This window comes from Atractosteus spatula, chromosome 2, assembly GCF_055471065.1.
Source record: "Atractosteus spatula isolate fAtrSpa1 chromosome 2, fAtrSpa1.hap1, whole genome shotgun sequence".
Lineage (NCBI taxonomy): Eukaryota > Metazoa > Chordata > Actinopteri > Semionotiformes > Lepisosteidae > Atractosteus > Atractosteus spatula.
The window spans coordinates 49,504,773-49,526,439 of record NC_142707.1 but is presented as its reverse complement, the minus strand read 5'-3'; the positions used below and the strand labels follow the sequence as shown (position 1 = coordinate 49,526,439).

Below are 21,667 nucleotides of genomic sequence, written 5' to 3'. Positions count from 1 at the left end.
ATCTCACAGTGTCTGAGCTGGGCTCCTGTAAATCAGTGATCAGCGTCAGTGTGTGTCAGTGCTGTATCTCACAGTGTCTGAGCTGGGCTCCGGTGCCTCAGCGTTCAGCGTCAGTGTGTGTCAGTGCTGTATCTCACAGTGTCTGAGCTGGGCTCCGGTGCCTCAGTGTTCAGCGTCAGTGTGTGTCAGTGCTGTATCTCACAGTGTCTGAGCTGGGCTCCGGTGCCTCAGTGTTCAGCGTCAGTGTGTGTCAGTGCTGTATCTCACAGTGTCTGAGCTGGGCTCCGGTGCCTCAGTGTTCAGCGTCAGTGTGTGTCAGTGCTGTATCTCACAGTGTCTGAGCTGGGCTCCTGTCCCTCAGTGCTCAGCGTCAGTGTGTGTCAGTGCTGTATCTCACAGTGTCTGAGCTGGGCTCCTGTCCCTCAGTGCTCAGCGTCAGTGTGTGTCAGTGCTGTATCTCACAGTGTCTGAGCTGGGCTCCTGTCCCTCAGTGCTCAGCGTCAGTGTGTGTCAGTGCTGTATCTCACAGTGTCTGAGCTGGGCTCCGGTGCCTCAGTGTTCAGCGTCAGTGTGTGTCAGTGCTGTATCTCACAGTGTCTGAGCTGGGCTCCTGTCCCTCAGTGCTCAGCGTCAGTGTGTGTCAGTGCTGTATCTCACAGTGTCTGAGCTGGGCTCCGGTGCCTCAGTGCTCAGCGTCAGTGTGCGTCAGTGCTGTATCTCACAGTGTCTGAGCTGGGCTCCGGTGCCTCAGCATTCAGCGTCAGTGTGTGTCAGTGCTGTATCTCACAGTGTCTGAGCTGGGCTCCGGTGCCTCAGTGTTCAGCGTCAGTGTGTGTCAGTGCTGTATCTCACAGTGTCTGAGCTGGGCTCCGGTGCCTCAGTGTTCAGCGTCTGGATGTCAGTGTAGAGCTGCAGCAGGCTCAGCTGGGTGGAGCAGAGCTGCAGGAGACCGTCGTCGATGCTCTCTGGATCTGAAACACACACAGCAGTACTGGTCATGTGATATCACACACCTGCGTCACGCCTGGATAGCGACAGGCCGGCCCAGGGGCAGGTGGCTCTGGCCCGGTTCTGCTGTACCTTGGTCCTTCAGGCTGTCCAACAGAGCCCGAGTCACACTGGTCAGAGATGACAGAGGGGCGTTCTTACTGGACAGCAGGGACTCCAAGGCCTGTCAGTCAAACACAACAACTCCATCACCAACAAATGAAATCAGGCATGGCCCCTCCCCCATCACTCTCCCACTCCGCCCTGCTCTCTCCTCCTGTCTCATGCTGTTCCAATGTCATACCACCCTCTTCCTACGTTCTGTTTCTCCCGCACCCTTCCCTGCTAATCTCCCTGTCATGAGTGTCCCTCAGTGATGCCTGCGTCTCAGCAGTGTCGCCTGCGTCTCAGTGCTATCCGTGTCTCAGTGTCGCCCGTGTCTCAGTAGTACCTGTTTCCGGATGGCAGGGTGCTTGATGTCCAGCAGTATGTTCTTAGCATCACTCTCCAGAGTCTCTGTTTAAAAAAAGTTCAAGGATTAAGAGGTCAGGGGTCAATGGCAGTGGTCTGATCCCAAAGAGTATCATATTATTATATTATATGAAGTTCAGGAAATACACTGTTCCACCTCACTGCTCCCACTCTCTCTTGATGCCACTCAAATTCAAATTCAAAGAGCTTTATTTAGAGTGGCAGTGTTATAACATACAATTAACAAAACATTTACAAATAGGAAAATAATTAACACTATGGACAGACAGACTCACTGTTCCTCAGGCTGGAACAGGAGATCGCACACTGTATTATTATAATTGAGGCACAGGCTCACTGTCTGTTCCTCAGGCTGGGACAGGAGATCACACACTGTATTATTATTATTATTGAGAGACAGGCTCACTGTCTGTTCCTCAGGCTGGGACAGGAGATCACACACTGTATTATTATTATTGAGAGACAGGCTCACTGTCTGTTCCTCAGGCTGGGACAGGAGATCACACACTGTATTATTATTATTGAGAGTGAGGCTCACTGTCTGTTCCTCAGGCTGGGACAGGAGATCACATACTGTATAATTATTATTATTGAGAGACAGGCTCACTGTCTGTTCTCAGGCTGGGACACGAGATCACACACTGTATAATTATTATTATTATTGAGAGACACGCTCACTGTCTGTTCCTCAGGCTGGGACAGGAGATCACACACTGTATTATTTTTATTGAGAGACAGGCTCACTGTCTGTTCCTCAGGCTGGGACAGGAGATCACACACTGTATTATTTTTATTGAGAGACAGGCTCACTGTCTGTTCCTCAGGCTGGGACAGGAGATCACACACTGTATTATTATTATTGAGAGACATACTCACTGTCAATTCACTGTCTCCAGTTTCTATGGCCAAACTGTGAATACTGAGCCTGTCCTTTCTGGGCCCCGTGCCTAGTTTCTATGACCAGGCTGAGGTCGCTGAGCCTGTACTTCGTCCTTGCTGTTTCTTACCTTGGTCAGATACTTAACTAATGTGTTATTGTCATTTTAGGGTTCTGTAGTATTCCACTTTGTGTTGTGTTTGTGCGTGCAAGTCCCAGTGAGTGAGGTAGATTTGTCTGGCTTCTGTTGTTATTAGTCTATGATTTGTGTTGTTTTACTGTTTTCCAGGTGTAAACAATATTTGGTTGCTCTCTTCTGTATATTGATTAGTGATGGGTATTGGCCTAATTCAGCCGTGCACTTATTGTTTGGAGTTTTTCTCTGCGCATGGATGATGTTTTTACTGAACTCCGTGTGCAGAGCTTCTGTGGGGTGTTTGCTCTATTTTAGTGTGATCCTGGTCTGTGATTGAACCCTGCGTTCCGCTGTCATAGAGGGCAGTGGGGATTACACTTTCACATTTTTCTGGGTGGGGTTGATAGTGCAGAATTCTCTCTCACCAGGCTGTGCGTCTCTGTTCTTCAGCAGGGCGTTCAGTCTCTTCAGCAGGTGCATGTCCCGGGCACGCTCACTCTTCTTGTCACTGGCACAATAACACACCACAGCATACTCTTACCCACTGACTCACAGTAACACTCCACAGCGCACTCTCACACACACAACGGCAGTGTTACTGTGCCAGCAGCGGGGCAGTGTGTTACACCCTTACAGGCATTAGAAACAGGGCAGTGTGTGGTTCAGGTGTAAGGAGTGGGGAGAGTATGTCACACAGAGTTTGGGACAGGTATCAGAAGTCTGACAGTGTGCTACACAGTGTGTGGAACAGGTTATACAGCACGTGGGATAGGCGTCAGCAGTAGGAAAGCGTGTTACACAGCGTATGGGACGGGCACGAGGTATGAGCAGTGAGATAGCGTGTTACACAGTGTGTGGGACAGGCGTCAAGAGAGGGACAGGGTGTCAGAGTGTGAGGGACAGACGTCAGCAATGGGAAAATGTGTTACACAGCGCGTGGGACAGGTGTTAGCTGTGGAATAATGTGTTACACACTCTAAAAGGCAGGGGGCGCTCTTACCTTAGGGCCAGGTGGAAGGGCACGGTCACTGTCCTCAGAGCTCCACTGGCTGGGTCTAGCAGACATACCTGCTGTGTGGGGAGCTGCCAGCCCTGACTGGTTACACTGGTCACCCCCATCAGCTTGTATCCGGGGTACAGCAGCCTGAAAGGGGAGGGAACAGAGAAACAGTTTGTGATTTTGGGATGACTTGGTGCACTGTGACAGTGTGAATTATTGGGGCAATGTGACAGTGTGAGGTCTCAGAGTGTCTCAGGGCACTATGACAGCATGAAGACTCGGGGAACTGTGACAGTGTGAGGTCTCGGGGTGTCTCAGTGCTGTGACCGTGTGAGGTCTCGGGGTGTCTCAGTGCGATGTGACAGTGAGAGGTCTCGGGGTGTCTCAGTGCTGTGACAGTGGGAGGTCTCGGGGTGTCTCAGTGCTGTGACAGTGGGAGGTCTCGGGGTGTCTCCGTGCGATGTGACAGTGTGAGATTTCGGGGTGTCTCAGTGGGATGTGACAGTGAGAGGTCTCGGGGTGTCTCAGTGGGATGTGACAGTGAGAGGTCTCGGGGTGTCTCAGTGCTGTGACAGTGTGAGATTTAGGGGTGTCTCAGTGCGATGTGACAGTGTGAGGTCTCGGGGTGTCTCAGTGCGATGTGACAGTGTGAGATTTAGGGGTGTCTCAGTGCGATGTGACAGGGTGAGGTCTCGGGGTGTCTCAGTGCTGTGACAGTGTGAAGTCTCGGGGTGTCTCAGTGCTGTGACAGTGTGAGGTCTCGGGGTGTCTCAGTGCTGTGACAGTGTGAGGTCTCGGGGTGTCTCAGTGCGATGTGACCGTGTGAGGTCTCGGGGTGTCTCAGTGCGATGTGACCGTGTGAGGTCTTGGGGTGCCTCAGTGCGATGTGACCGTGTGAGGTCTCGGGGTGTCTCAGCGCTGTGACAGTGTGAAGTCTCGGGGTGTCTCAGTGCGATGTGACAGTGTGAGATTTCGGGGTGTCTCAGTGCTGTGACTGTGTGAGGTCTCGGGGTGTCTCAGTGCTGTGACCATGTGAAATCTTGAGGTACCTGCAGTGTTTGCCCACAGTGAAGGCCCCCACTCTGGGGCCCTGCTGTGTGCCCCACACCTCCAGGATGCCCCGCCTTGGGGCATAGATTACCAGGAACTGAGCATGTCGCCGTGGGAACGAGGGGGATCTGGGCGCCTCCCCCTCTCCCCGGCCTTCACACACCTGTACCCACCCCAGCTGGGCGTCCCGGTACCCTGAGACAGGGAGAGAGACGGGGAGACACAGGGAGGAACACGGTGAACCTCTCTAGTGAGGAAGATACAGGCTTGCAAACCGTTTCTGCTTTTGCAACACTCAGTCAAGCCAACAGAGCTCAAACTGGAATCACAGGAGGAGAGAGGAAGAGGAGGGGAGAGAGAGGACACAAGTGAGGAAGAGAAAATGGTTGAAGATAAGTGGTGATGGACAAGGAACAAGAGAACGATAAAGATACTGCAAGAAAACCAAAGAGAAAAAGCTGGATCATACCAGACTTCTGTCACCTTACCTCTCCCAGTCCCTCAGCTCTAACCACTAGCCCACACTGCCTCTCTCTCTCCCAGTCCCTCAGCTCTAACCACTAGCCCACACTGCCTCTCTCTCCCAGTCCCTCAGCTCTAACCACTAGCCCACACTGCCTCTCTCTCTCTCCCAGTCCCTCAGCTCTAACCACTAGCCCACACTGCCTCTCTGTCTCTCTCTCCCAGTGCCTCAGCTCTAACCACTAGCCCACACTGCCTCTCCCTCTCTCCCAGTCCCTCAGCTCTAACCACTAGCCCACACTGCCTCTCTCTCTCTCCCAGTCCCTCAGCTCTAACCACTAGCCCACACTGCCTCTCTCTCTCTCCCAGTCCCTCAGTTCTAACCACTAGCCCACACTGCCTCTCTCTCTCTCTCCCAGTCCCTCAGCTCTAACCACTAGCCCACACTGCCTCTCTCTCTCTCCCAGTCCCTCAGTTCTAACCACTAGCCCACACTGCCTCTCTCTCCCAGTCCCTCAGCTCTAACCACTAGCCCACACTGCCTCTCTCTCTCTCTCCCAGTCCCTCAGTTCTAACCACTAGCCCACACTGCCTCTCTCTCTCTCTCCCAGTCCCTCAGCTCTAACCACTAGCCCACACTGCCTCTGTCTCTCTCTCCCAGTCCCTCAGCTCTAACCACTAGCCCACACTGCCTCTCTCTCTCTCTCCCAGTCCCTCAGTTCTAACCACTAGCCCACACTGCCTCTCTCTCTCTCTCCCAGTCCCTCAGCTCTAACCACTAGCCCACACTGCCTCTGTCTCTCTCTCCCAGTCCCTCAGCTCTAACCACTAGCCCACACTGCCTCTCTCTCTCTCTCCCAGTCCCTCAGCTCTAACCACTAGCCCACACTGCCTCCCTCTCTCTCTCCCAGTCCCTCAGCTCTAACCACTAGCCCACACTGCCTCTCTCTCTCTCCCAGTCCCTCAGCTCTAACCACTAGCCCACACTGCCTCTGTCTCTCTCTCCCAGTCCCTCAGCTCTAACCACTAGCCCACACTGCCTCTCTCTCTCACCCTTCCACATGCGGATGGCGATCCCTCTCCCCACGTCCAGGAGTGTCACACGTCCAAAGTCATCAGTCACTCCGGCCAGCGTGTTGCAGGGGGACAGAACGATGGCCTCGCCATGACGACGGGAGTCGGGGAGGCCAAACCTGCGAGGGGGCAGATATGAGAAAAGGAGGGTGAGTTGGGAGAGGGGTGTCAAGGAGGAGATGGTCCATCTCAACAAAAAAAAAAGGACAACAGATGCAACACCAGAATGGGAGGATTCGTAGCAATGGAGCACAGAGACTGGGGAATTTTCTATTATTTATGTGCCATCACAGTCGCTCTGGTCAGAGTCCTCACAGTAACTTTGGATAGAGGTCACACTGTAATTACAGTCACTCTGGACAGTCATCACAGTCGCTCTGCAATTACAGTCGCTCTGCAATTACAGTCACTCTGGACACAGTCATCAGTCGCTCTACAATTACAGTCACTCTGGACACAGTCATCACAGTCGCTCTGCAATTACAGTCACTCTGGACACAGTCATCACAGTCGCTCTGCAATTACAGTCACTCTGGACACAGTCATCACAGTCGCTCTGTAATTACAGTCACTCTGGACACAGTCATCAGTCGCTCTGTAATTACAGTCACTCTGGACAGTCATCACAGTCGCTCTGCAATTACAGTCACTCTGGACAGTCATCACAGTCGCTCTGCAATTACAGTCACTCTGGACACAGTCATCACAGTCGCTCTGCAATTACAGTCACTCTGGACACAGTCATCACAGTCGCTCTGCAATTACAGTCACTCTGGACAGTCATCACAGTCGCTCTGTAATTACAGTCACTCTGGACAGAGTCGTCACAGTCGCTCTGCAATTACAGTCACTCTGGACAGAGTCGTCACAGTCGCTCTGCAATTACAGTCACTCTGGACAGAGTCGTCACAGTCGCTCTGCAATTACAGTCACTCTGGACACAGTCATCACAGTCGCTCTGCAATTACAGTCACTCTGGACAGAGTCATCACAGTCGCTCTGCAATTACAGTCACTCTGGACAGTCATCACAGTCGCTCTGCAATTACAGTCACTCTGGATACAGTCATCACAGTCGCTCTGTAATTACAGTCACTCTGGACAGTCATCACAGTCGCTCTGCAATTACAGTCACTCTGGACACAGTCATCAGTCGCTCTGTAATTACAGTCACTCTGGACACAGTCATCACAGTCGCTCTGCAATTACAGTCACTCTGGACAGAGTCATCACAGTCGCTCTGCAATTACAGTCACTCTGGACACAGTCATCACAGTCGCTCTGCAATTACAGTCACTCTGGACAGTCATCACAGTCGCTCTGCAATTACAGTCACTCTGGACAGAGTCATCACAGTCGCTCTGCAATTACAGTCACTCTGGACAGTCATCACAGTCGCTCTGTAATTACAGTCACTCTGGACACAGTCATCACAGTCGCTCTGCAATTACAGTCACTCTGGATACAGTCATCACAGTCGCTCTGTAATTACAGTCACTCTGGACAGAGTCATCACAGTCGCTCTGCAATTACAGTCACTCTTGACACAGTCATCACAGTCGCTCTGCAATTACAGTCACTCTGGACACAGTCATCACAGTCGCTCTGTAATTACAGTCACTCTGGACACAGTCATCACAGTCGCTCTGCAATTACAGTCACTCTGGACAGACTCATCACAGTCGCTCTGTAATTACAGTCACTCTGGACACAGTCATCAGTCGCTCTGTAATTACAGTCACTCTGGACAGAGTCATCACAGTCGCTCTGCAATTACAGTCACTCTGGACAGAGTCATCACAGTCGCTCTGCAATTACAGTCACTCTGGACACAGTCATCAGTCGCTCTGTAATTACAGTCACTCTGGACACAGTCATCACAGTCGCTCTGTAATTACAGTCACTCTGGACAGAGTCGTCACAGTCGCTCTGCAATTACAGTCACTCTGGACACAGTCATCACAGTCGCTCTGCAATTACAGTCACTCTGGACACAGTCATCACAGTCGCTCTGCAATTACAGTCACTCTGGATACAGTCATCACAGTCGCTCTGTAATTACAGTCACTCTGGACACAGTCATCAGTTGCTCTGCAATTACAGTCACTCTGGACACAGTCATCACAATCTGCTCTGTAATTACAGTCACTCTGGACACAGTCATCACAGTCGCTCTGCAATTACAGTCACTCTGGACAGACTCATCACAGTCGCTCTGTAATTACAGTCACTCTGGACACAGTCATCAGTCGCTCTGTAATTACAGTCACTCTGGACAGAGTCATCACAGTCGCTCTGCAATTACAGTCACTCTGGACAGAGTCATCACAGTCGCTCTGCAATTACAGTCACTCTGGACACAGTCATCAGTCGCTCTGTAATTACAGTCACTCTGGACACAGTCATCACAGTCGCTCTGTAATTACAGTCACTCTGGACAGAGTCGTCACAGTCGCTCTGCAATTACAGTCACTCTGGACACAGTCATCACAGTCGCTCTGCAATTACAGTCACTCTGGACACAGTCATCACAGTCGCTCTGTAATTACAGTCACTCTGGACACAGTCATCACAGTCGCTCTGCAATTACAGTCACTCTGGACACAGTCATCACAGTCGCTCTGCAATTACAGTCACTCTGGACACAGTCATCACAGTCGCTCTGCAATTACAGTCACTCTGGACAGAGTCGTCACAGTCGCTCTGCAATTACAGTCACTCTGGACACAGTCATCACAGTCGCTCTGCAATTACAGTCACTCTGGACACAGTCATCACAGTCGCTCTGCAATTACAGTCACTCTGGACAGTCATCACAGTCGCTCTGCAATTACAGTCACTCTGGACACAGTCATCAGTCGCTCTGTAATTACAGTCACTCTGGACACAGTCATCACAGTCGCTCTGCAATTACAGTCACTCTGGACAGAGTCATCACAGTCGCTCTGCAATTACAGTCACTCTGGACACAGTCATCACAGTCGCTCTGCAATTACAGTCACTCTGGACAGTCATCACAGTCACTCTGGACACAGTCATCACAGTCGCTCTGCAATTACAGTCACTCTGGACAGAGTCATCACAGTCGCTCTGCAATTACAGTCACTCTTGACACAGTCATCACAGTCGCTCTGCAATTACAGTCACTCTGGACACAGTCATCACAGTCGCTCTGTAATTACAGTCACTCTGGACACAGTCATCACAGTCGCTCTGCAATTACAGTCACTCTGGACAGACTCATCACAGTCGCTCTGTAATTACAGTCACTCTGGACACAGTCATCAGTCGCTCTGTAATTACAGTCACTCTGGACACAGTCATCACAGTCGCTCTGTAATTACAGTCACTCTGGACAGAGTCGTCACAGTCGCTCTGCAATTACAGTCACTCTGGACACAGTCATCACAGTCGCTCTGCAATTACAGTCACTCTGGACACAGTCATCACAGTCGCTCTGTAATTACAGTCACTCTGGACACAGTCATCACAGTCGCTCTGCAATTACAGTCACTCTGGATACAGTCATCACAGTCGCTCTGTAATTACAGTCACTCTGGACACAGTCATCAGTTGCTCTGCAATTACAGTCACTCTGGACACAGTCATCACAATCTGCTCTGTAATTACAGTCACTCTGGACACAGTCATCACAGTCGCTCTGCAATTACAGTCACTCTGGACAGAGTCATCACAGTCTCTCTGCAATTACAGTCACTCTGGACACAGTCATCACAGTCGCTCTGCAATTACAGTCACTCTGGACACAGTCATCACAGTCGCTCTGCAATTACAGTCACTCTGGACACAGTCATCACAGTCGCTCTGTAATTACAGTCACTCTGGACACAGTCATCACAGTCGCTCTGCAATTACAGTCACTCTGGACACAGTCATCACAGTCGCTCTGCAATTACAGTCACTCTGGACACAGTCATCACAGTCGCTCTGCAATTACAGTCACTCTGGACACAGTCATCACAGTCGCTCTGCAATTACAGTCACTCTGGACAGAGTCATCACAGTCGCTCTGTAATTACAGTCACTCTGGACAGTCATCACAGTCGCTCTGCAATTACAGTCACTCTGGACACAGTCATCAGTCGCTCTGTAATTACAGTCACTCTGGACACAGTCATCACAGTCGCTCTGCAATTACAGTCACTCTGGACAGAGTCATCACAGTTGCTCTGCAATTACAGTCACTCTGGACACAGTCATCACAGTCGCTCTGCAATTACAGTCACTCTGGACAGTCATCACAGTCGCTCTGCAATTACAGTCACTCTGGACACAGTCATCACAGTCGCTCTGCAATTACAGTCACTCTGGACAGAGTCATCACAGTCGCTCTGCAATTACAGTCACTCTTGACACAGTCATCACAGTCGCTCTGCAATTACAGTCACTCTGGACACAGTCATCACAGTCGCTCTGTAATTACAGTCACTCTGGACACAGTCATCACAGTCGCTCTGCAATTACAGTCACTCTGGACAGACTCATCACAGTCGCTCTGTAATTACAGTCACTCTGGACACAGTCATCAGTCGCTCTGTAATTACAGTCACTCTGGACACAGTCATCACAGTCGCTCTGTAATTACAGTCACTCTGGACAGAGTCGTCACAGTCGCTCTGCAATTACAGTCACTCTGGACACAGTCATCACAGTCGCTCTGCAATTACAGTCACTCTGGACACAGTCATCACAGTCGCTCTGTAATTACAGTCACTCTGGACACAGTCATCACAGTCGCTCTGCAATTACAGTCACTCTGGATACAGTCATCACAGTCGCTCTGTAATTACAGTCACTCTGGACACAGTCATCAGTTGCTCTGCAATTACAGTCACTCTGGACACAGTCATCACAATCTGCTCTGTAATTACAGTCACTCTGGACACAGTCATCACAGTCGCTCTGTAATTACAGTCACTCTGGACACAGTCATCAGTCGCTCTGTAATTACAGTCACTCTGGACAGAGTCATCACAGTCGCTCTGCAATTACAGTCACTCTGGACAGAGTCATCACAGTCGCTCTGCAATTACAGTCACTCTGGACACAGTCATCAGTCGCTCTGTAATTACAGTCACTCTGGACACAGTCATCACAGTCGCTCTGTAATTACAGTCACTCTGGACAGAGTCGTCACAGTCGCTCTGCAATTACAGTCACTCTGGACACAGTCATCACAGTCGCTCTGCAATTACAGTCACTCTGGACACAGTCATCAGTCGCTCTGCAATTACAGTCACTCTGGACACAGTCATCACAATCTGCTCTGTAATTACAGTCACTCTGGACACAGTCATCACAGTCGCTCTGCAATTACAGTCACTCTGGACACAGTCATCACAGTTGCTCTGGACAGAATCATCACCGTTGTTCTATAATTACAGTCGCTCTGGGCAGAGTCTTCATTCATTCTGGGTAGCACAGACTCATGAACATGTTTCAGTTGGATGTAAGACATTGTTTCTCCTAACGCCACTAACTAGAGATCTCTTCGCAATGCTACAAGAGATCGGAGAGGGACAGAAACTGGCTGATAATGTATCTTTGAGCCTCAACAACATGGCTGAGAAATTCCAGACAACCCCTTTTAATTGAAATGGATTCCCTGCGACTGAGATGACTAGACGAGGCTCCTGGCCTTAGTGGATCAGTGGAAGTTTTAACTTGTAAACTGCAGAGTGAGGGGGGTCGGTCTCGCACTGAGGTTAAGACTGACATTACCCCCGATCCTAACCCCACTGTGGCTATTTTCCCCCGTGTGGCATCACTATTAGCCCTTCGTCTTTGGGGAAGGAGCCATAATCCTTAAACAAACAGTCCTGGAGTCGCTGCACTGGCTCCCCGTGGAGTTTAAAAGTCCACTTTAGGAAGGTTTGTTTCTCATCCTGTAGTGATCTCCGCAGTGCCTGGCCTCTGGTGTGGGAGGCAGCAGCTGGAGTGTGGAGTGATGCTGCAGCTTCCTGTACACTGTCCGAGCTCCGTCCATAGCTGTCATGAGCGTTACAGGAAAGCCAGTAATAGGCACAGTGATAGAGCAGTATGGTGACGTTCCAGCACAGAGAGAGAAATCAGTGACATCATTCTCTGGGCTGCAGTGACACGGAGTCACGAGGATGCTGGGGTACAGTGGTTTTGGGGTACCTCACTGCTAGTGGGGTAGCTGGCTCCACTTTGGGCTTTTGCTTCTGGACAGGTTCCTCCTCCTGCTGCTTATTCTTCCAGCCCAACCAGCCACTGAGAGAGGGAAGAGAGCAGTGAGAGTATTTCAGTTCTATTCATCGGGTTTTACTGGCATGACCGGTCCATTACAGTGTTGCCAAAGTGTATTCCAATTAGCACAACATTTACAATACCCAAACGCACACTGAGAGAGACAAGAGAGCAGTGGGAAAGACGCAGACGCAGACTGTCGAGCATACCTGGCTGCGCTGAAGAAGGCGGATGTTAATTTACTGGCCACAGCCAGAGCGACGTGGGACAACAGGGGCTGGGAGCTGCCCTGGGGACAGAGACAGGGGTCAGGAAAAAGAATTTAAACACAGCATTAGTAAAATCAAAGAGTAAAACTACATTCACAGTGGCCTAGACACTAAAAGCTCTCCATGATCACAGATACAAGCTATGTCACTAGTCCACTGGGACCGGGACTGAGACTAGGGACACTCTTGTCAGAGCTGAGACTCCAGTACAGGGCCGTGTCTCCTGTGATGTGTTGAGAGATAAGGGGACTGGGGACTCTCCTGTCCTCCAATCAGACCTGAGCCTGCAGTATGGGGCTGTGTCTCCTGTGATGTGTTGAGAGATAAGGGGACTGGGGACACTCCTGTCCTCCTATCAGACCTGAGCCTGCAGTATGGGGCTGTGTCTCCTGTGATGTGTTGAGAGATAAGGGGACTGGGGACACTCCTGTCCTACTATCAGACCTGAGCCTGCAATATGGGGCTGTGTCTCCTGTGATGTGTTGAGAGATAAGGGGACTGGGGACACTCCTGTCCTCCTATCAGACCTGAGCCTGCAGTATGGGGCTGTGTCTCCTGTGATGTGTTGAGAGATAAGGGGACTGGGGACACTCCTGTCCTCCTATCAGACCTGAGCCTGCAGTATGGGGCTGCGACATGCTGAAATAAGGTGTTCCTCCTGAAGCCACTCTCACTCCCTTGAGAGAACAGAACCCCTGCAGTCCCCGGGGGGGGAGCGGGCAGACAGACAGTCCGCAGTCCGGGGGGAGCGGGCAGACAGACAGTCCGCAGTCCGGGGGGGAACGGGCAGACAGACAGTCCGCAGTCCGGGGGGGAACGGGCAGACAGACAGTCCGCAGTCCGGGGGGAGAGCGGGCAGACAGACAGTCTGCAGTCCGGGGGGGGAGCGGGCAGACAGACAGTCCGCAGTCTGGGGGGGAGCGGGCAGACAGACAGTCCGCAGTCCGGGGGGAGTATAGCAAGGCACCTCGATGGCGTAGTAGAAGCCGGTGAAGGGCCCTGAGCCCACAGCGATATACTGGCTCATGGCGGGAGGGCTGCCCTTCACGGTGGCGTGGAAGCCCCCCAGGATAGAGGCGTTCTTCATCTGGTCAAACGCACACAGGGTCATTATTCCTGCCGGGCAGAGGGCAGACCGGGAGAGAGGAGGGAGCAGCGTTAGGCATCATTAACACTGCAAGGCCAGCAGCACCAGCTGAAGCTGAACTTGGCCCCCAGCAGGGAACAGCACTGTGCTCCTCTTTCAGCCTGGTCAACACTGTCCGCAGCAGAGCACAGCGCAGCACTGCCACTGCACACAGCCTCTTCCTCCACCCCCTCTTCTATCCTCTCCCTAGCCCTCCCTCTCATCTCCCTTTCCCCTTCCTCTCTCGAACCCCTCCCCCTCTTCTCCCTTTCCTCTCCCTCTCCCTAACCCCTTCCTCACCATCCCTCCTGCCATCCTCTCCCCTCCCTCTCACATCCGACACCCTCTCCTCCCTCTGCTGGCCTCTTCTCACCCACGCTGCAGTGGTCCACGATGGAGTCCATGTCCAGGAGACCCCACTTCTTGTAGGCTAGAGGGGGCGGCTGCACACTCTCACTGCCTGCTGCCGCCGCTGCACAGACAGGAGGAGAAACAGGGAGTCAGGGATCACACACACACACACACCTCTGTCCCCCTCTCTCTCACACACACACACGCACCTCTGTCCCTCTCCCTCTCACACACACACACGCACCTCTGTCCCTCTCTCTCTCACACACACACACGCACCTCTGTCCCTCTCTCTCTCACACACACACACACCTCTGTCCCTCTCTCTCTCTCACACACACACCTCTGTCCCTCTCTCTCTCTCACACACACACCTCTGTCCCTCTCTCTCTCTCACACACACACCTCTGTCCCCCTCTCTCTCACACACACACCTCTGTCCCCCTCTCTCTCACACACACACAAACGCACCTCTGTCCCCCTCTCACACACACACACCTCTGTCCCCCTCTCTCTCACACACACACACGCACCTCTGTCCCTCTCCCTCTCACACACACACACGCACCTCTGTCCCTCTCTCTCTCACACACACACACACACCTCTGTCCCCCTCTCTCTCACACACACACACACCTCTGTCCCTCTCTCTCTCACACACACACACACCTCTGTCCCTCTCTCTCTCACACACACACACCTCTGTCCCTCTCTCTCTCACACACACACACACACACCTCTGTCCCTCTCTCTCTCACACACACACACACACACACCTCTGTCCCTCTCTCTCTCACACACACACACACCTCTGTCCCCCTCTCTCTCACACACACACACACACACCTCTGTCCCCCTCTCTCTCACACACACACACACCTCTGTCCCTCTCTCTCTCACACACACACACACCTCTGTCCCTCTCTCTCTCACACACACACACACCTCTGTCCCCCTCTCTCTCACACACACACACACACCTCTGTCCCCCTCTCTCTCACACACACACACACACCTCTGTCCCCCTCTCTCTCTCACACACACACACCTCTGTCCCCCTCTCTCTCTCACACCTCTGTCCCCCTCTCTCTCTCACACACACACACACCTCTGTCCCTCTCTCTCACACACACACCTCTGTCCCTCTCTCTCACACACACACCTCTGTCTCTCTCTCACCTCGGGCCACCTGGTTGCGACAGGCTCGCAGGGACTGGAAGAGGCTGAAACCGTCGATGGTGACCAGCGCTGCAGGGTACAGGATGCTGAGCTCCTCGTGCTGAAGAGAGAGACGGTCATTTCTGGACAATGATCACACACCTGTTGCTGTTCGATTACAGTGCCTCTGACACAGATTTGAATTACAGTATAACAGCGCAGACTGCTGTGTTCAAGACTTACAGTACCTCATCCAGAAAATAATCTGCTTACATTGGTCACTGTTCCTCCACTACAGAAGTGGTCAGATCTGTTGTCCCACTGGGCAGTGTTCTTGGCACAATTCTTTTCAGTGTCTGTATGGTACCTGTGTGATGGACTCCTCACATGTGTTACATCAGCTTTAATTCCTATACTGATTATTCCAAATTTTCTTTATATGAAACCTGACAATTAAACTGTGTCTGCCTTTCCACACTGCTCAGATTATGCTAAAACTGTTCCTCAGACCCTTTTACATCTGAACTGACAAGACTGAAGTCATGGTGATTGTCTCTCCTTATCAGCTCCACAAAAGTATCAACCTAAGTTTAACTGCTGATGGTCCTGGAGTCAGGGCTGGTTCTCTGGTCAGGAATCAGAGTCACTCTGACCTGAGTCTTCAGGAGGTCATGATCACTGGCTCTCCTCAGTGTGACTGCTGATGATCCTGGAGTCAGGGCTGGTTCTCCAGTCAGGAATCAGAGCGGCTCTGACCTGAGTCCTCAGGAGGTCGTGTTGACTGGCTCTCCTCAGTGTGACTGCTGATGGAGTCAGGGCTGGTTCTCCAGTCAGGAATCAGAGTCAATCTGACCTGAGTCTTCAGGAGGTGGTGTTGACTGGCTCTCCTCAGTGTGACTGCTGATGGTCCTGGAGTCAGGGCTGGTTCTCCAGTGAGGAATCAGAGTCACTCTGACCTGAGTCTTCAGGAGGTCATGTTGACTGGCTCTCCTCAGTGTGACTGCTGATGGAGTCGGGGCTGGTTCTCCAGTCAGGAATCAGAGTGGCTCTGACCTGAGTCTTCAGGAGGTCGTGTTGACTGGCTCTCCTCAGTGTGACTGCTGATGGAGTCAGGGCTGGTTCTCCAGTCAGGAATCAGAGTGGCTCTGACCTAAGTCCTCAGGAGGTCGTGTTGACTGGCTCTCCTCAGTGTGACTGCTAATGGTCCTGGAGTCAGGGCTGGTTCTCCAATCAGGAAACAGGAGGTTTACACTGCTCTTGGGGTCAGTGTTGTATTTGAAGCTCATGTCCAGTGTTGTGAAGGTGTCTTTTATTCATCTGCATGACACTGCATGTATCTGTACACATCTTTCCCAGCTGGACACAGAAAAGCTGAAGTCTGTCTTTTCCAGACTAGACTGCTGTAACACAGTGTTTGCTGGAGTCTCCAGACACACTTGCATGTGGTGTGAGGCCCTGAACACTGGGACACACCTGGAGACGCTGGTGCTTTTTCTCCTGCTGCTCCAGGGCTGTGCAATGATCTCCCAGCTCATATCAGGTCTGGCAAATCAATCAGCAGTTTCAAATCCTGTCTTAAATCTCACTTTTACACTTTGACTGCATTGATCACTGCACACCTGTTTTACAGTGCAGAACCTGGTGATGATGTACCATAAAAGGCAACATACTGTATAAGACAAATATTGCGGCATTAACACTTTTAGTTACGACTAACATTAAGGCATTAATTGCACTACAATAATAACTGCTGTTGCCTTTGAGTTTAGTTTCCTCCCAGACTTGTCTCTCAGCCTGTGGAGGTCAGACACACTGGTGTCCTCCTGGCAGGGTGGCCACTGGACCAGTAGACCTAGATGTCTTAGTAATGGACAGTACAGGGGAAAGTGGTGATTCAGCTCATTTTTTGGCATCTTTTATATTCATCTCCAGCTTGTCAAATTCAATGACCACCAGCCTGCAGCCTTGAAGAGTCTCTGATCTTAATCAAGATGCTGCTGCTCCTACTGAATGTCCTCTGTGTGTCACCTCCTTTTACATCCCAGAAACACAGGAAACCTGTTATATAGTTCAAGAAGCATTTCCAGAGAGCAGAATGTAATTGACAAACTCTATTGAAAAGAAATACATAGGGGTGTGAATGCAGGGGACCCTCTTACTGCCTGCTGACGATCCAGGCTTTCACACTCACAGGGGACAGGTGTTGGCACGCTACCTGCTCTGTGACTCCGTGATGTCTTGGCTGCTCATAGGTGCGACACTTGAGCTGCAGGACGGGGTCCTCATTCAGGAGCTGAGCCAGGAGAAGGACCCCATTCTGTCAACAACAACAGCAACAGCACTATCACAGACTGGATACCTCCTTCCTGACAACAACAACAACTGCAGCAACACCATCCCACAGAGGACCCTCCCCCCCCCGACAACAACAACAGAAGCAGCAGCAACACCATCCCACACAGGGCCCCCCACTCTGACAACAACAGCAGCTGCAGCACCATCCCACACAGGACCCCCCACTCTGACAACAGCAGCAGCAGCAGCACCATCCCACACAGGACCCCCACTCTGACAACAACAGCAGCAGCAACACCATCCCACACAGGGCCCCCCACTCTGACAACAACAGCAGCTGCAGCACCATCCCACACAGGACCCCCCACTCTGACAACAGCAGCAGCAGCAACACCATCCCACACAGGGCCCCCCACTCTGACAACAACAGCAGCAGCAACACCATCCCACACAGGGCCCCCCACTCTGACAACAACAGCAGCTGCAGCACCATCCCACACAGGACCCCCCACTCTGACAACAGCAGCAGCAGCAGCACCATCCCACACAGGACCCCCACTCTGACAACAACAGCAGCAGCAACACCATCCCACACAGGACCCCCACTCTGACAACAACAGCAGCTGCAGCACCATCCCACACAGGACCCCCCACTCTGACAACAGCAGCAGCAGCAACACCATCCCACACAGGGCCCCCCACTCTGACAACAACAGCAGCAGCAACACCATCCCACACAGGGCCCCCCACTCTGACAACAACAGCAGCTGCAGCACCATCCCACACAGGACCCCCCACTCTGACAACAGCAGCAGCAGCAACACCATCCCACACAGGACCCCCACTCTGACAACAGCAGCAGCTGCAGCACCATCCCACACAGGACCCCCCACTCTGACAACAGCAGCAGCAGCAACACCATCCCACACAGGACCCCCCACTCTGACAACAACAGCAGCAGCAGCACCATCCCACACAGGACCCCCACTCTGACAACAACAGCAGCAGCAACACCATCCCACACAGGACCCCCACTCTAACAACAACAGCAGCAGCACCATCCCACACAGGACCCCCCACTCTGACAACAACAGCAGCAGCAGCACCATCCCACACAGGACCCCCACTCTGACAACAGCAGCAGCAGCACCATCCCACACAGGACCCCCCACTCTGACAACAACAGCAGCAGCAACACCATCCCACACAGGACCCCCACTCTGACAACAACAGCAGCAGCAACACCATCCCACACAGGACCCCCACTCTGACAACAACAGCAGCAGCAACACCATCCCACACAGGACCCCCACTCTGACAACAACAGCAGCAGCACCATCCCACACAGGACCCCCCACTCTGACAACAGCAGCAGCAGCAACACCATCCCACACAGGACCCCCCACTCTGACAACAACAGCAGCAGCAGCACCATCCCACACAGGACCCCCACTCTGACAACAGCAGCAGCAGCAACACCATCCCACACAGGACCCCCCACTCTGACAACAACAGCAGCAGCAGCACCATCCCACACAGGACCCCCACTCTGACAACAGCAGCAGCAGCACCATCCCACACAGGACCCCCCACTCTGACAACAACAGCAGCAGCAACACCATCCCACACAGGACCCCCACTCTGACAACAACAGCAGCAGCAACACCATCCCACACAGGACCCCCACTCTGACAACAACAGCAGCAGCAACACCATCCCACACAGGACCCCCACTCTAACAACAACAGCAGCAGCAACACCATCCCACACAGGACCCCCACTCTGACAACAACAGCAGCAGCAACACCATCCCACACAGGACCCCCACTCTGACAACAACAGCAGCAGCAACACCATCCCACACAGGACCCCCCACTCTGACAACAACAGCAGCAGCACCATCCCACACAGGACCCCCCACTCTGACAACAGCAGCAGCAGCAACACCATCCCACACAGGACCCCCCACTCTGACAACAGCAGCAGCAGCAACACCATCCCACACAGGACCCCCCACTCTGACAACAGCAGCAGCAGCAACACCATCCCACACAGGACCCCCCACTCTGACAACAACAGCAGCAGCAACACCATCCCACACAGGACCCCCACTCTAACAACAACAGCAGCAGCACCATCCCACACAGGACCCCCACTCTGACAACAACAGCAGCAGCAGCACCATCCCACACAGGACCCCCCACTCTGACAACAACAACAGCAGCAGCAGCACCATCCCACACAGGACCCCCACTCTGACAACAACAGCAGCAGCACCATCACACACAGAACCCCCCACTCCGATGATGACGACAACAACACAATCACACAGGCAGCGAGTACCAGAATGAGGTACAAAGACAGAATGACACAGTGAGATGGACAGACCCCAAGGACACTGGTGACACAGAGACAGTGTGACAGAGCCGTACCTCAGTGTAGAAGCGCACATATCCTGAGGTGAACCCCACCACTATACAGGTCCAGTCTGGACGGCCTGTGGAGCTCCTGAACACAGAGAGAGAGAGATACAGGTGTGTCGTCAGCACCGCGACTGACACACAGAAAGAGAGAGAGAGACACGCCTGTAATCACTGCTGTGTCTAATGCAGGCATAAGAGACAGGTGACACAGAAAGACACCACTGGCATGAAGACCACCCCTCCCAAATTAAAGGAGGAAGATAAAAGTGGAAACGTAGAAAGAGAGCGTAAAACAGGTGCCTTACCTCTTCTGACTGGCCAGAGGAATGCAGATCACACTGCTAACACATTCCCTGCAAACAGACAGGACACAGTTACAGCACATACAGTATAAGTCCACCCACCCACCAGATTCTCTCTCCCAGTGCCTCAGCTCTAACCACTAGCCCACACTGCCTCTCCCAGTCCCTTAGCTCTAACCACTAGCCCACACTGCCTCTCTCTCTCTCTCCCAGTCCCTCAGCTCTAACCACTAGCCCACACTGCCTCTCTCTCCCAGTCCCTCAGCTCTAACCACTAGCCCACACTGCCTCTCTCTCTCCCAGTCCCTCAGCTCTAACCACTAGCCCACACTGCCTCTCTCTCTCTCCCAGTCCCTCAGCTCTAACCACTAGCCCACACTGCCTCTCTCTCTCTCCCAGTCCCTCAGCTCTAACCACTAGCCCACACTGCCTCTCCCAGTCCCTTAGCTCTAACCACTAGCCCACACTGCCTCTCCCTCTCTCTCTCTCCCAGTCCCTCAGCTCTAACCACTAGCCCACACTGCCTCTCTCTCTCTCCCAGTCCCTCAGCTCTAACCACTAGCCCACACTGCCTCTCTCTCTCTCCCAGTGCCTCAGCTCTAACCACTAGCCCACACTGCCTCTCTCTCCCAGTCCCTCAGCTCTAACCACTAGCCCACACTGCCTCTCTCTCTCTCCCAGTCCCTCAACTCTAACCACTAGCCCACACTGCCTCTCTCTCCCAGTCCCTCAGCTCTAACCACTAGCCCACACTGCCTCTCTCTCCCAGTCCCTCAGCTCTAACCACTAGCCCACACTGCCTCTCTCTCCCAGTCCCTCAGCTCTAACCACTAGCCCACACTGCCTCCCTCTCTCTCTCCCAGTCCTTCAGCTCTAACCACTAGCCCACACTGCCTCTCTCTCTCTCTCCCAGTCCCTCAGCTCTAACCACTAGCCCACACTGCCTCTCTCTCTCTCTCCCAGTCCCTCAGCTCTAACCACTAGCCCACACTGCCTCCCTCTCTCTCTCCCAGTGCCTCAGCTCTAACCACTAGCCCACACTGCCTCCCTCTCTCTCTCCCAGTCCCTCAGCTCTAACCACTAGCCCACACTGCCTCTCTCTCAATTCATGATGCTTTATTGGCATGACCAATGAGCAGATTCAGTGTTGCCAAAGCAAAACAAATACCATTAACATAAAACAGAAATCTACAGACATTTACAATAAAGACACAATCATAAGATACTTAGAAACATATGGAACATTATTGAGAGACAGGCTCACTGTTCCTCAGGCTGTGACAGGAGATCACATACTGGGCTGCCAGTTCCACTGAGTTCCCTCCTCCCTCTCCCAGTAGGATTGGGACCTGTCGTAATTCTGGCAGGTGTGGGAACTCTGGGATTAGATTTCTGAATTTGGGGAAGAATGTTTCTCTAATCCCAGAGTATCTGT

General features: G+C 52.5%; 1 protein-coding gene across 1 annotated transcript in view; it reads right to left on the bottom strand.

The window, feature by feature from the left end:
- rab3gap2 (RAB3 GTPase activating protein subunit 2 (non-catalytic)) overlaps window positions 1-21,667 on the bottom strand; it is a 52,951-nt gene that overhangs the window by 26,393 nt on the left and 4,891 nt on the right. The window contains exons 5-19 of the mRNA XM_088905918.1: window positions 20,236-20,283; window positions 19,940-20,015; window positions 17,428-17,529; window positions 15,234-15,333; window positions 14,077-14,175; window positions 13,545-13,693; window positions 12,518-12,597; window positions 12,240-12,332; window positions 6,058-6,197; window positions 4,542-4,737; window positions 3,493-3,636; window positions 2,918-3,000; window positions 1,439-1,503; window positions 1,081-1,171; window positions 853-971 (exon numbers count right to left, since the gene is read on the bottom strand). Of these exons, the coding sequence (XP_088762044.1) occupies window positions 853-971; window positions 1,081-1,171; window positions 1,439-1,503; window positions 2,918-3,000; window positions 3,493-3,636; window positions 4,542-4,737; window positions 6,058-6,197; window positions 12,240-12,332; window positions 12,518-12,597; window positions 13,545-13,693; window positions 14,077-14,175; window positions 15,234-15,333; window positions 17,428-17,529; window positions 19,940-20,015; window positions 20,236-20,283 (1,585 nt within the window). The remainder of the gene's footprint in view (window positions 1-852; window positions 972-1,080; window positions 1,172-1,438; window positions 1,504-2,917; window positions 3,001-3,492; window positions 3,637-4,541; window positions 4,738-6,057; window positions 6,198-12,239; window positions 12,333-12,517; window positions 12,598-13,544; window positions 13,694-14,076; window positions 14,176-15,233; window positions 15,334-17,427; window positions 17,530-19,939; window positions 20,016-20,235; window positions 20,284-21,667) is intronic.